The sequence below is a fragment of the Callorhinchus milii genome, unplaced genomic scaffold (assembly GCF_018977255.1).
Source record: "Callorhinchus milii isolate IMCB2004 unplaced genomic scaffold, IMCB_Cmil_1.0 Scaffold6, whole genome shotgun sequence".
Taxonomy (NCBI): domain Eukaryota; kingdom Metazoa; phylum Chordata; class Chondrichthyes; order Chimaeriformes; family Callorhinchidae; genus Callorhinchus; species Callorhinchus milii.
In genome coordinates, this window is record NW_024704747.1 from 11,611,917 (window position 1) to 11,626,726 (window position 14,810).

At 47.4% G+C, this 14,810-nt stretch overlaps 1 protein-coding gene across 3 annotated transcripts in view; it reads right to left on the reverse strand.

Moving 5' to 3' along the window:
- The window catches only part of vps8 (VPS8 subunit of CORVET complex), a 327,260-nt gene that overhangs the window by 77,233 nt on the left and 235,217 nt on the right, over nucleotides 1-14,810 (reverse strand). For all 3 annotated transcript variants that reach the window (XM_007907675.1, XM_042336096.1, XM_042336095.1), the window contains one exon: nucleotides 4,372-4,540. In XM_007907675.1, coding sequence (XP_007905866.1) covers nucleotides 4,372-4,540 — 169 coding nt within the window. The remainder of the gene's footprint in view (nucleotides 1-4,371; nucleotides 4,541-14,810) is intronic.

The following is a 14,810-nucleotide window of genomic DNA, read 5'->3' on the forward strand; positions in this document are numbered from 1 at the left end:
ACGGAATGGGTGCAGAATATTCTGCGAGGGGAAGAGGAATAGCCAGAAGTCGTGGTCCATGTAGGAAACAATGACGTAGCAAGGAAAAGGGTTGAGGTCCTACAGACAAGAGTTTTAGGAGCTAGGGAGGAAACTGAAAAGCAGGACCTCAAAGGTGATAATCTCTGGATTACTTCCAGCACCACGTGCTAGTGTGTATAGGAACAACAAGATAAAGCAGGTTAATGTTGCCAGACTAAGGCTACGGCACTACCTCACCCCTCACGCGGCTGAAACTCTGGTCCACGCCTTTATCACCTCAAGGCTGGACTATGGGAACTCTCTCCTCGCCGGCCTTCCCGGCTCCTCCCTCCACACTGCAGGTCATTCAGAACTCTGCAGCTCGTGTACTGCCCGCACCAGGCTTCGCGACCACATCACTCCCACCCTCCTCGCCTCCACTGGCTCCCCATCCCCCAGAGGATCGAATTCAAGATCCTCATCCTCACCTACAAGGCCATTCACGGCCTTGCTCCCTCCTACCTCTCCGACCTACTATACCCCTACCTACCTGCCCGTACCCTCCGTTCCTCTGGCTCCGGTCTGCTCCATATCCCCCGCCCCAACCGCCCTACCATCGGTGGCCGGGCCTTCAGCCTCTCAGCCCCTGGCTCTGGAACTCTATCCCCCAGTGCCTTCTCCGCCTCCTCCCTTTCCTCCTTCAAGGCCGGTCTCAAGACCCTTCTCTTTGACCGTGCCTTCAGCTCCCCTCTCGACTCTCTACCCCCGCCTCGCTCCCTCCCTTCCCTCCCCTCACCCTGACCATTTCCCCCCTCCTCGCTCCCTCCCTTCCCTCCCCTCACCCTGACCATTTCCCCCCTGCTCAGGTCCTGACCCAACTGTCCAGCGCCTTGGGACGTCCTCCCGACTTGAAAGGCACTCTATAAATGGAATCTTGTTGTTGTTGTTGTTAATGTGTGGCTGGAGAAATGGCGCAGAAGGGAGGGCTTCGACTCCTGGGGCATTGAGACCAGTAAGTGGTAAAATCAAACAGGAAAAGGAGGCTTATGATAAATGTCAGGTACAAAATACAGAAGATAATCAAATAGAATATAGAAAGTACAGAGGAGAACGGAAAAAGGAAATAAGAGGGGGAAAGCGATTGTATGAAAAAAGATTAGTGGATAACATAAAAGGGAACCTTGAGGTATTTTATAAGCAACCAAAGGATCTAATATAGAATGTAGATTGACACACAGACAGACACACAGACGGAAATTTCTTCTTCATCTATACTCAGTTGGGAGGACGCATGTGGGATGACTCCTGTGGGAGGATTCCTTTTGGGAGGACTCCTTTTGGGAGGACTCCTATCAAATTTACTGTGTGATCCAGCAGGTCCTCGAGGCAAGGCAAAAAAAAACTGCCATACATTTTTTGCAAAATATATTAGTATAGATATATATACTATACTTAGTATAGATATACTTATATATATATACTCTTTAGAAGGGTATGTTATTTCCTCTGTGGCTATTTTGTTGCAGAAACCATGCATAGCTTATATATAGCTCATTAACGATAGGAGATCCCTGAAAAAAAGTGCCCATGACACTCTCCCATGGTAGACCGTTCCGATTATGTATAAATCATGTCTCTCGTCAATCGGTTATTGTATTATTGGTAGATACACAGACAGACACAGACACCTCGTCTTTATTAGTATAGATAAAGAATAAAAGGTTAGTCAAAGGTAGGGTGAGACCAATTAGGGACGAAAAAGGTAATCTTCTTGTCGCTACAGAGGCAGAGGCTCACATACTGAATGAGCATTTTATATCTGTCTTCACAAAAGAAGAGGCTGCAGCCAATGCAACAATATCGGAGGAGAGGGTAGAGAAATTGGATAGAATAAGAAGAAACAGAGGAGGTACTAAAAAGATTGACGAAGCTCAAGGTAGATAAATCACCCAGTTCGGATGGGATGCATCCTAGGATACTGAGGGAAGTAAAGGTGGAAATAGTGGAGGCTCTGTCCACAATCGTTCAATCCTCCTTGGAAACCGGGGTGGTGTCAGAGGACTGGAGGGTTACAAATGTTACTCCCCTGTACGAAAAGGGGCAGAAGGATAAAACTACAGGCCAGTGAGCTTAACGTCAGGGAAAAAATACATTTTCACTTAGAAAAATATGGGTTAATAAAGAACAACCAACACGGATTTTTAAAGGCAAATTGTGTCTAACAAACCTGATAGTGTATTTGATGAAGTAACGGAGAGGGTGGATGAAGTGCCACACTGAACTGTATTACTGTGATTTTTGAGAGCAAATACTTTTACATTACCCCTGCCCCTCCAATTCACAGAACACAAGAGGACATATTGAGCCACTGTTTCCACAACAAGAACAACAACTTGCACTTATACAGCACTCTCCACGCAGAGTAGCATCTCAGAGCGCTTCCAATGCTGCTCTGAAGCACTAATTAAGAACATTTCTCCCTGTGTGCTTGCAGCTCCCTTTACTATAGCAACTCTGAACCATTCAGCAAGAGGCAAACAGAATTGCTCAATATGCCTCGCACATACTGGACAAAATGCCAGGCCTATTTTTTGATGGGAGACAGCCCGTTACCTCTGCCATCTACCAGTTCTCCCTCCATTGCAAACTTTTGCATCACTAATAAAAATATTCCTCATAAGGGCATTTCATATTGGGAGGTCTAAAAGCGCTTCACAGGATTATAATAATAATAATAATCCTTGCATTTGCTATAGCGCTTTTCACGTCGGGAGGACGTCCCAAAGCGCTTCACAGAACACACTGTAAAGTGAATTGTATATCTGTGGGAGAACGCGGCAGCCAATTGCGCACAACAATGTCCCACAAACAGTCGTAGATTGAAAATGACCAATTTAATTATTGCTTTTGGTTTTTGGAGGGATTATTATTAGGCGTGTGGAGTAAGGAAACTTGCCCAAGGTTTCGTCCTGCTTGGAATTGAACTCAAGGTCTCTCACTTGCAAAGCGAGTGCCCTAACCACTGAGCTACAGGACTCCATTCACTGCACTGTGGGTCTTATGGAGTCAATTTGCATATAGGATGTCCCATAAACATTCATGAAGTGAATGTACAATTTTATTTGGGGGTTTGTTGGCAGGACATCAGGAGAAACTCATTTTTCGTTTCCAATAGTGCCATGAGATCTTTAACATCTTCCTGAACAGGTAGACAGGACCTCAGTTTAACATCTCATCTGAAGGACAGCATCTCTAACTCTATTTTAACATTACCAACATTTCTCCTGCTGCTCCCTTATCCCCTTTGCTCCAACATCAGCTGCAGCGCTTTCAGCCACTATGCCCCAGAACACTGGAAAACTCTCGCTCAAGTCCTCCACCTTGCCCCTCTTTCTCCATTTGCAGATCACGCCTGAAGACCTTCCTCTTCGATTGTGTTTACAATCACATCCCCCCTCCTCGGTGTCAGGCTCCACTATTGTCAAGCGCTCTGAGATGCTACCCTCCATGAGGAGCACTTTATAAATGTTATTGTTGTTGCTCCTCCACACTTCCATCTCTTGTCCTTCCTAAGCTTGAAATATATCATCAGATAGCTTATGAGTTTTTAAATCCTGATGTTAAATTGCAACCTTTTACTCACTGCACCTTCCGTTATTGTAATCATATATAGTAACCTCATATAATAAAATGACAGGGTTGTTAATGACTGTTATAAGTGATGTTGAAAGGACAGTGACTAAGAGGCTATTTGATGTCTTTATTATGGCTGATGATTCATATCAGTGATTCAGAAGGGATTAAGTGTGCAGGCTGATGGCAGATTGTAAGATGATTGTGACGATGTACAATGGCCTGTAAGGAGGCAGTAACAGGAAGGTACAAATTGAGAATTATTATTGGAAGTAAAAATTGGATTTTTTTTGAACAGTTCTTTTATATATTGTTAGAATAAGGAATGCCAGAAAATGATTGTTGAAGTTGACTGTTGAAGTGTGCAGAAGGGGAGCTCCAGCACTAACTCCCTTGCCTCCATGCCTCCCTCCCTTGCCGCCCTTCCCTCCCTCGTCTGCATCCCACCCTTGCCACCATCGCTTACTTACCTCTATCCCTCCCTCATTGTAGAGTAAATGGAGCAATGTTTGTGTCAATTGGTATAGCTCTTACAACAACAACTTGCATTTATATAGCGCTTTTCACACTGGACGGCATCTCAGAGCACTTACTTCTGGGTCAGAAAGATTCTGGTGCATCAGACCCAAAAGATAACTGTGAGTAATGTCTGTGGGCACAGTTTTCCTTCACTGCACATTGTGCCATTACTGACATGGTGAATGAGGTGGAAGCAGAGATTACTTGGTAGCACCTTACCTGTGCAAGGGAAGTGCTTCTGCCCCTGTTAACTTCTGACCCCATGTCTCTGTGTCGTCCTCCTTTGTTACTAGAGTTACACTTGTAGCATAACCATCTGGTCTGGCCATCGGTCTGCACGCCGCAGTTCTTGTTGTGGAGACACTGCGAATGGTAGATATGGCCACAGCTATAAGTGAAGGAAACACAGATCAGCCGCTGGTACTCCCGGGCTCTACCAGGCCTCTGGTGATAATCTCCAAGAATGACTACATTGGGTAATATTCCATTTACAGGTTACAGTATCCTCAAGAGACTTGCACAACTGAAGCCCTTTTATTCTTGGGAAATCTCTTTTGCACCCTCTCCAAGTACTTGACATCCTTCCTAAAGTGTGGTGCCCAGAACTGAACACAGTCTCTGGCTGAGGCCTAACCAGTGTTTTATAAAGGTTCATCATAACTTCCTGACTTTTGTATCCTATGCCCCTATTTATAAAGCCAAGTAACCCGTATGCTTTTTAACTGCTTTATCTGCCTGCTCTGCCAACTTCAAAGATTTGCTTATGTGAACCCCCAGGTCTCTCTGTTCCTTCACCCCCTTTAAGATTGTACCATCAGCTTATATTGTCTCTCATTCTTCCTCCCAAAATACATCAATTTTCATTTCTTCGCATTAAATTTCATCTGCCACATGTCTGCCCATTTCAGCAGTCTGTCCATGTCCTCTTGCAGTCTGCTACTATCCTCCTCACAGTTTACTACTCTTCTTAGCTTTGTATCATCTGCAAACTTGGAAATTGTACTCCCTATACCCAAGTCCAGGTCATTTATATAGATTAAAAAGAGCAGTGGTCCTAATACCGACCTCTATGGGATACCACTGTATACCTCTCTACAGTCAGAGAAAATCATTCACCACTGCTTTCTGTCCCTCAGCCAGTTTTGTATTCAGGCTGCCACTGTCCCTTTGATATTGTAGGCTTCAATTTTTCTAACAAGTTGATTATGTGGCACTTTATCAAAAGCCTTTTAAAGATCCATATATACTAAACCTAAATAATAATTTGGGGAGGACAAGTTTGTAAGGCAATATATTTTGTCCCAGATTATAGTCTCTAGAAGATGCTGTAAAAAGAGAAATATTAAAGTTCATTAGAAGCGAGCACGACTAGGAATAGACAAGATGGATCCCCACTACTGACGTCAGGCTCACTGGCTTGTAGTTCCCGGGTCTATCCTTCTCCCTCTTTTTGTACAGCGGAGTAACATTTGCAACCCTCCAATCCTCTGCCACCGCTCCAGGATTCAAGGAGGATTGAAAGATTGTGGCCAGAGCATCCGCTATTTCCACCCATACTTCCCTCAGTAACCTAGGATACATCCCATCCAGACCGGGTGACTTATCTAACTTGAGCACCGTCAACCTTTTCAGTACCTCCTCTCCGTTTATTTTTATTCTATCCAATTTCTCTACCCTCTCCTCTATTACGACGATGACAACAAAATTACATTTGTACAGTGCCTTTCACGTCGGGAGGACGTCCATGCGTTGGACAATCAGTGTTTCGGACACGGGCTGGGGGTCTGGATAGGGGAGACTGCAGAGCAAGGGGTGGGGGGGAAGGAGGGTGATCGAAGGCACGGTTGAAGAGGAAGGTCTTGAGACGGGTCATGAAGGAGGCAAGGGAGGGGCGAGGCGGAGGGACTGCAGGATGGAGTCCCAGAGGATGGAGGCAGACTGGCTGTAGGCCCGCCCACCAATGATGGGGTGGGTGAGGTGGGAGACGTGAAGGAGGCCGGAGCCTACTTAGCAGAGAGTCCGGGCAGGTTGGTAGGAGGTTAAGAGGTCGTAGAGGTAGGGGGGAGCAAGACCGTGGAGGTTTTGAAGGTGAGCACCAGGTCTTGAACTGTATCTTCTGTGTGATGGGATGCCAGTGGAGTCTTCTGTGGCATTGACTCATCCTCTTTTGTGAAGACACATGCAAAGTACTCATTCAGTATGCTAGCCGTGCACTCTGCCTCCACAAGAAGATTTCCTCCTTGGTCCCTAATCAGCCCCACCCTACTTTTGACGAACGTTTTATTCTTTATGTATACCAATAAAGACAAAATAATACTAATCCTTGCATTTGATATAGTGCCCTTATCACATCTTCGAGACCTCTCAAAGCGCTTCACAGAATATGCTATATAGTGAATTGACTGTATATTTTATGGGCTAAACACAGCAGCCAATTGTGCACAGCAGGGTCCCACAAACAGTCGTGGATTGAAGTGGGTCTTGAGTCATGCCTTGAAAGAGACAATGGAGGGAGCACGGTGGAGGGTTTGTGGGATGGAGTTCCAAAGGGTGGGGGCAGAGAGGCTGAAAGCCTGGCCACCGATGGTAGGGCTGAGCAGAGGGTGTGGAGAGGCTTATAGGGGGTCAGAAGGTCAGATATATAGAAGTGGGAGGATGGGGAGCCGGGCGAGGGTGATGGGATCACGTAGCCTGGTGCGGGAAAGGACATGAGCTACAAAGTTCTGGATGTTCTGCAGCTTGTGGAGGGAGGAGTTGGGGAGGCCACCTTAATGGAGTTTTCGTAGTCGAGCCTTAAGATGACAAATGCATGTATGAGGATTTCGGCGGACTGAAGGGTGAAGCAGTGGCGGAATCAGGCAATGTTGCGAAGCTGGGGGAACGCAGAGCGGGTCATGGCACGGATATGGGGGAGAAAAGACAGTTGAGGATCAAGCCTTTCAAGGACAAATAAAAATGCCCGACGAAAGAGAGAAGGCCGATTAAATGAAACTGGTTGCAAGCGTAGCTGGAATGGTTCAGCTAATATGCATATAAAATACGTTAGGGTTCCCTTTATGTTACTCGCTAATCTTTTTTCATACAATCTCTTTGTCCCTCTTATTTCCCTAAGTTATCCCTAAGTTCTCTACTTTCTATATTCTGTTTTTTGTATCTTTTGTATTTGCGGCCTGACATTTATCATAAGCCTCCTTTTTCTGTTTTATTTTTATCCCAATTTCCTTAGTCATCCAGGGAGTTTTAGATGCCTTACTTTTCCCCTTTGTGGGAATGTGTTTCGTCTGTTCCCTAACTATCTCTTCCACGAGGGCCTCACTTTGCTTGTTTACTGGTTTATCCATCAATCTTCGTTTCCAATCCACCTGGGCCAGATTCCTTTAATCTCACTGAAATTAGTCCTCTTCCAGTTGAGTATCTTCACCTTTGATTGTTTCTTGTTCCTTTCCATAACTACTCTAAATCTAATGATGTTGTGATCACTGTTGTCCAGGTGCACTCCCACTTGCCCCACTTCATTCCCCAGAACGATATCCAGCGCTGCTTCCTTCCTCTTTGGGCTGGAAACATACTGATAAAGAAAATTTTCCTGCACACATTTCACAAATTCTTCTCCCTCCTTGCCCTTTACACTGTTTTCTTCCCAGTCTATGTTAGGATAATTGAAGTCCCCCATTATCACTACTCTATTGGTTATACATCTTTCTGAAATTTGCTTGCAGATTTGCTCCTCTATCTCCTTCCCACTATTTGGTGGTCTGTCATATACACCTAACAGAGTAACTGCTCCTTTTCTGCTCCTTAATTCTAAAAAATAGATTCTGTTTTTGAACCCTCTAGCACATTGTCCCCTCCAGGGCTGTAACCGTGACTTTGAGCAATATTGCTCCTTTTTTTCCTTTCTTGTTGAGATACCACCACGGGATACACTGATATATTGATAGCAGAAATCGAATGTTCCAGAAAAATTGATGGCTAAAAAGTAACTAATATAGTTAAAAATATGTGCAAAAATAAGCAGAAATGGTATGTAACCACAGTAACAGAAGTAGCCAAGAGATAATGAGTGAAGGTCATCCGAGAGCTGGGAAAACCAGGAATTTTGATTTAATGACTAGATTAGCAGGGGTTAAAAATAGCATTGCTGAACGGGTTAAGGTTAGCTTCTGATTATATTTCATATTTTCCTGGAAGATATTCACTCCTCTGAGATAATGAGCACTCAGGTCCTTGAGCAAAGATGTAAGAACAATGGACCACAGAAAGAAAAGGCTGCAGCCTCAGATACCTGCCTATCTCAAGGCTGAGAAACAAGCTCGCGGTGGAAGGCTGCCCAGAAGTTGTGCATATCTCTCTCTGCAAAGCAGCCTGTGAAGGGTGGGGGCTATCTCTGTGACAAGGAGAGGTGAAGTTAGAAACACATAAAAGATAACTTTGAAATAGTTGGGAGTTATGTAGAGGGTCAGCACACTGCCCAGTGGAATCGATATCGATTCTACTGTATATGTATACGTACAGGGATGAGGGAATTTACCTCTAGTAAGAAAGTGACCATTAAAAGTGAAAGAGGAGTAGTGAGATCCATAAGGAAGGAGGGCTTTCTCCGGTTTGAGTGGAGGAGGATTGTGGGAGTTCCAGGAGCTATCACCACTGCGCAGTCGAATCAGGTAATATGATTTTGATTCTGTCTGTTGCCTAGTATATCTGTATAAGGGATACAGTGTAGCTGATTTGTCTGTTCGAGTTTTAATAAAATCTATATTTGAAAGTAATGTGGTGTGAAGTCAATTTGTTTACATCCCTATCCCTCCTGAAAACAATGTAGCCAGGAATATTCAGCTCCCATTCCTGCCCTTGTTTGAGCTACGCCTCGGTTATTGCCACTACATCATAACCCCATGTGGCAACTTGAGCCGCAGCTCACCCATCTTATTAGTCACACTCCATGCATTTATGCACAGCACATGCACTCCAAGACCAACTTAGTCTGCTCTGCATTTTCCCCCACATCTAATCTGTCAAATAATAATCCCTCCAAAAAAACAAAACAATGATAAATTGGTCATTTTCAATCCATGACTGTTTGTGGGACATTGCTGTGTGCAATTGGCTGCCGCGTTCGCCCACAAATATACAGTCAATTCACTTTACAGTATATTCTGTGAAGCGCTTTGGGACGTCTAGAAGACGTGAAAAGTGCTATATCAAATGCAAGGATTATTATTATTATTTTTGTGTTGTTGTTCATCTCTCCCTGCCCTCTATTTAACTTGTTTCTCCTCTCTGATGCTACATCCTGATTCCCTTCCTGCTTCTAAATTAGTTTAAACCTTCCCTAAAGTACCAGCAAACCTCCCTGCGAGGGCATTGGTCCCAGCCCTGTTCAGGTGTAATCCATCCACCTTGTAAAGTCCCACCTGCTCCAGAACTGGTCTCAATGTTCCAAGAAAGTGAAGCCCTCCTTTCTGTACCATGTCTCCAGCCATGCTCTCTTGTGTTTTATCCTCGACAGTCACGGTCTAGCGAGCGGCAGGGCCTTGAAAATCCAGGTAAACCGAGTGGGACTCACGGAAGTTAAGACAGGCAGCATCAGAGAGTCACAGGGCTGGTCTCCTGGGCATTGGGACCAGCGTTAGCAAAAACAGGGCCGGGGTCCCAGGGATCGGGGCCGGCGTTAGCCAGAGGCAGGGCCAGTAGCTGCAGGCTGGGCTGGGGGTCTCGTGGACCTTGAGGTGGGGCGGGTGTCGTGGGGATCGAGCGGTGGCCATTACCTGGTCAGGGGGAGCCGCCACTTTGGACTTCCAGATGTTCCCGCCATTCTGCATGACGTCACTTCTGCCCGCCAGGTTTGAATCACTGGTAGCAGGTGCAGAAATGGTTATAGCCTGGACCAGTGTGTCTCCCTCCCTCCATTCCTCCCTCACTCCCTCCAGCCGTCGGTCTGTCTGTCTCCCTCCCCTGTCCTTCCCCTACAGGCTGCTCATTGTTAACCACAATGAGCGTCCTCCCTGCTCTGCGCCACCTCTAGCCCCCACAGCCTCCTCCAGACTGACAATGTCCCACTAATCCGCCGCCTCTTGTGCACATCTTGGCTGCCGCCCCCGACCCGAGCTGGCCCTCCCTCAAAATCTCCCCCTCCCTGCAAATCTCCCGCTCTGTCCTCTCTCTCCGCCCTCCCCGCCTCCTATCTCTGCTTGACCCCCCCACTGCCTCCCTCTGCTCCAGCCTGGGAATCCTCCGCTGGGGTCATCATGGCACTGGCTGTCCAGCAGCAGCCACACCGACTGCCCCATTCCCCACTACAGCCGCAAGCCACCCTGGACTCAGACCCCAGGGGCTCTCCTCCCTCATCCGCATCCCCATCTTCCCTGCCAACCAATCCACTATCCACTATCCCCTCTCATCCCACACATCCCCCTGCCAACTGTCTAGGAGACTTCAACCTCCACTTCATGCCCTCCTGCTCCATCTCCTCAGACTTGTCCTCTCTCCTCTCTCAACCTTTCCCTCCACATCCACTCTGCTACCCACACACACAGTCACCCACTCGACCTGGTGATCACCTGGGACCTCAGTGTCTCGGATGTCACCATCACTGACAAGGCCATCCCTGACCTCCATTTCATCTGCCTCAACTTCCATATCCCTCTCCTCACTGCCTCCAAACCTACCACCATCTTCAACCACCTGTGGAAGAAGATCTCCCCGCAATCCCTCTCCGCTGCTCTGGAGTCCTCTGAACTCCTCCCCTCTGGCCCACCTCTTGCACCAACCCACTCACTCTTCTCCACAGCACCCTCTCCACCACACTCGATGCCCTTGCCCCCCTCATCTCCCAAACTGCCTCCTATTCCCAATCCTCACCCTGGTTCACCAGCCACCTCCTCTCGCTTAAGGGCCAGGTGTGAGCTGCTGATCTCACAACTCAAATCCGGCCTAATGGTCCACCGGCACATCTGGCTGGAACTCATCAAGTCCTACCGCTCTGCTCTCGCCTCAGCCAAATCATCCTTCTGTTCCAGATTAATCCTGGAGGCGAAGGGCATCCCAAGGCTCCTGTTCTCCACCACCAACCAACCGGCTCCTCCGCCCTCCCTGACACGCCTCGCAGATCCTTTCCTCCGACTCTCACTGTGAGGAAATGCTGGACTTCCTCAAGTCCAAAATCAAGGGAATCCGCTCAGCTGCCACTGCCCTCACAACTTCCACCCCCTCCCTACCCCCACCCCACACAATTACCCATCCGACAATTACCCATCCCTCCTTCCACACCTTTGAACCTGTCACCCCATCCTCTGTCTTCAACACGGTTACCTCCATGAAGCCCACCACCTGCTCCCTGGACCCCATCCCCACCCCTCTCCTTAAATCCCAGCTCCACCTCCTTGCACCACTACTCGACGACATCATTAACCTCTCCCTGTCATCTGACACTGTTCCTAGCCCCTCAAATCAGCCACTATCACCCCCACCTTGAAGAAACCTTCCCTCGACCCATCACAGCTATCCAGCTACCGGTTCATCTCAAATCTCCCATTCCTATCCAAGGTCCTTGAGAGAGCTGTTGCCTCCCAGCTTCACTCTTTCCTCTCCTCTCATTCCCTCCGTGAACCCCTCTAATCGGGTTTCCGGGCTGCCCACAGCACAGAAACTGCTCTGTTCAAGGTCACAAACGATATCCTGACCATGTGTGACCACCTCTCCCTCTGTCTCCTCGTCCTCCTCGACGTCTCCGCTGCCTTTGACACCGTGGACCACTCAATCCTCCTCTGCCACCTCTCCTCCCACCTCAACCTTCAAGGTTCTATCCTTGACTGGTTCAGGTCCTAGCTTTCACACCGCGTCCACTTCGTCGCGGCAAACGGCTTCTCCTCCAGCACCCGCACCATCTCATGCGGTGTTCCTCAGGGCTCTGTCCTCGGTCCCCTCCTCTTCACCCTCTACATGCTCCCACCCTTGGTGACATCATCCACAGACATGGGGTAAATTTCCACATGTTTGCGGATGACACCCAACTCTATCTCTCTGCCTCCACCCTGAACTCCAGGACTACTGGCGTCCTGACCGACTGCCTGTCCAACATCAAGTCCTGCACGAGGGCCAACTTTCTTCAACTCAACGTCAGCAAGACTGAGACCCTCCTGATTGGCTCACGCCAGCGCTTCTGCACCTCAGGCACTGGCAGCATCAGCCTCCACGGCTGCACACTCAACGTCACTAAGCCAGTCAGGAACCTGGGTATTTTGTTTGACCCTGAACTGTCCTTTCTCCCCCACATCCACGCCATGACCGGCACTGCCTACCACCAACTCCGCAACATTGCCAGACTCTGCCACTGCCTCACCCCTCAGGCTGCCGAATCCCTCACCCACGCATTCGTCACATCAAGGCTCGATTATGGGAACTCCCTCCTCATCGTCCTTCCCAACTCTTCCCTTCACAAGCTGCAGATCATCCAAAGCTCTGCAACTCATGTACTCTCACGTACCAGGCTCCGTGACCCCATGACTCCCACCCTCGAGTTCAAGATCCTCGTCCTCACCTTTAAGGCTATCCATGGTCTTGCCTATCCTACCTCTCTGACCTGCTGACTCCCTACCAACCTGCCCGCTCTCTCTGTTCATCGGGCCCTGGCCTGCTCCATGTCTTCTGCCCGAATCGCACTACCATCGGTGACTGGACTTTCAGCCTCATGGTCCCTTCGCCTCACTTCCTCCCTTGTCTCCCTTGTCTCCTTCAAGGCCAGTCTCAAGAACCTTCTCTTCGACCGTGCCTTTGGTCTCCCTCCCACCCCTCTACCTTCCCTCACCCCTACAGCACCACTCCCCCATGCTCAGGCCCCAATACCTGACTGTTCAGCGCTTTGGGACGTCCTCCTGATGTGAAAGGCGCTCTATAAATATAATTTTGTTGTTGTTGTTCTTACACTCGTTTGCATGCGAGTATAAGAAGATCACCACCTTTGAGGTCCTGTTCTTTAGTTTTCTCCCTAGTTACTGAAACTCTCTCTGTAGGATCTCAGCCTGTTTTTTCCCCTTAAGTCATGGCTCCCAAAATAGACCACAGCTTCTGGAAGTTCCCTTTCCCCATTAAATGTTGTGCACCCATTTCATGAAGTCTTCAACCCTTGCACCAGGGAGGCAACACAACAAATTACATTTGTATAGCGCTTCATGTCTGTGGTTGCAGAAACGCCTTTAACTGTTGTGTTCCCAATGATAATTTCATTAGTATTCTTCCCTGTGTCCCCCTGTGCACTGATACTCTTTCCTATGTCCCTGGGTGCATTGATTTGCTTTTGATTGCCCTCCCCAGAGGTGTTGTCACCCTCACCGGTACTCAGTACAGAGAACTGGTTTGTGAGTGCCACAGTCTCTGAGGATTTCTGCTCTGCTGTTCTCCTCTTCCTACCATGCCAGGTAGTCACCCACTCACTGACCACCTCCTGAAACCTTTGATCCATGAACTCTTCAGCTTCACATATGCTGTGTAATGACACCAGCCTCTCCTCGACCTCAGTACATGGTATACAATGTGCATGTAACGGGTTTTAGCCACCCTGCCATATTCCCAGATATTTTTATATTAATTGTTTAATAATTATGCACCTCCTTCCCCTTATGCACCTAATTCCCATTCTCACCAAATTCCTGCACAGAATTTCCATTCTGTTCAACCTCACTCAGTTACCTCCTCACACTACTGGGCTCTCTACTCAAGTGAGGCTCTCGCATGCCTTCCCCTTTATATAGACCTCAGATACACCCAGTTTTAACTGGTCAGCAAATTAACTAATCCCTAAAACCTGGTCTGTGACTAACAGCCAATTTGACTTGTTTACCTGTTTACTTGAAACGTTCTCTCTTCCTCAAGAAAGAATTCCCACGCTTTTGCTGAAATCCCTTCACAGTTTTCTCTAAAAATATAGTGACTGTGTATTTGTAAGTGAAAATGGCTGCCAATTTGAAGATAGAAATGTCCCACAAACCAATGCCATGAAGCAAATGAGCAATTTTGTTACCTGGGGCATTGAGACGTCTCAACAACTTAATAAGGCACTATATCACTAACAACAAGGTGACACTTTTTCCATTCCATGCTTGTGTATATAAGAGCATAAGAATTGGTAGATGAAAGAAACGACCAAGGTCCATCTAGTTCGCCTTCCACCTTCCTAGTGGTCGCATGCATATATGTACCAAACTACCTATGTACTATATCCCATAATGTTATTCCCTAAAATAAAATTACTCTAATTTGTGTTTGAAGGAATCAACATTTTCGAGTGCAGAGACTGTGATTTTACCATGTCTGCACTTTGCTATGTGGGCTGAACCTTTCACATTGTTTTTCAGATCCTATTAAACACAGGACGGATATTCGACCACAGCTCCGGCTTTTAGAGGACGGGGAGAAAGATATAGAGCAAAATCCCTCAAAACATTAATATCCAGTAATACAAAGCATACCAGAGCAAACACATCCCACCAACTACAAAACAAAGTGGGAATGTGGACAATTCTTAGAACGTCCCACACTCCCAGCTGCCCTGAAGCTGCTTGTACACAGAAGGTATGACTGAGAAGTTTATGGAATTATAAAAAGGCAGTTACAGTGCTGTGAACAACTCTCTGTTTTTTGTCAGCTGGGTGTCTGACACA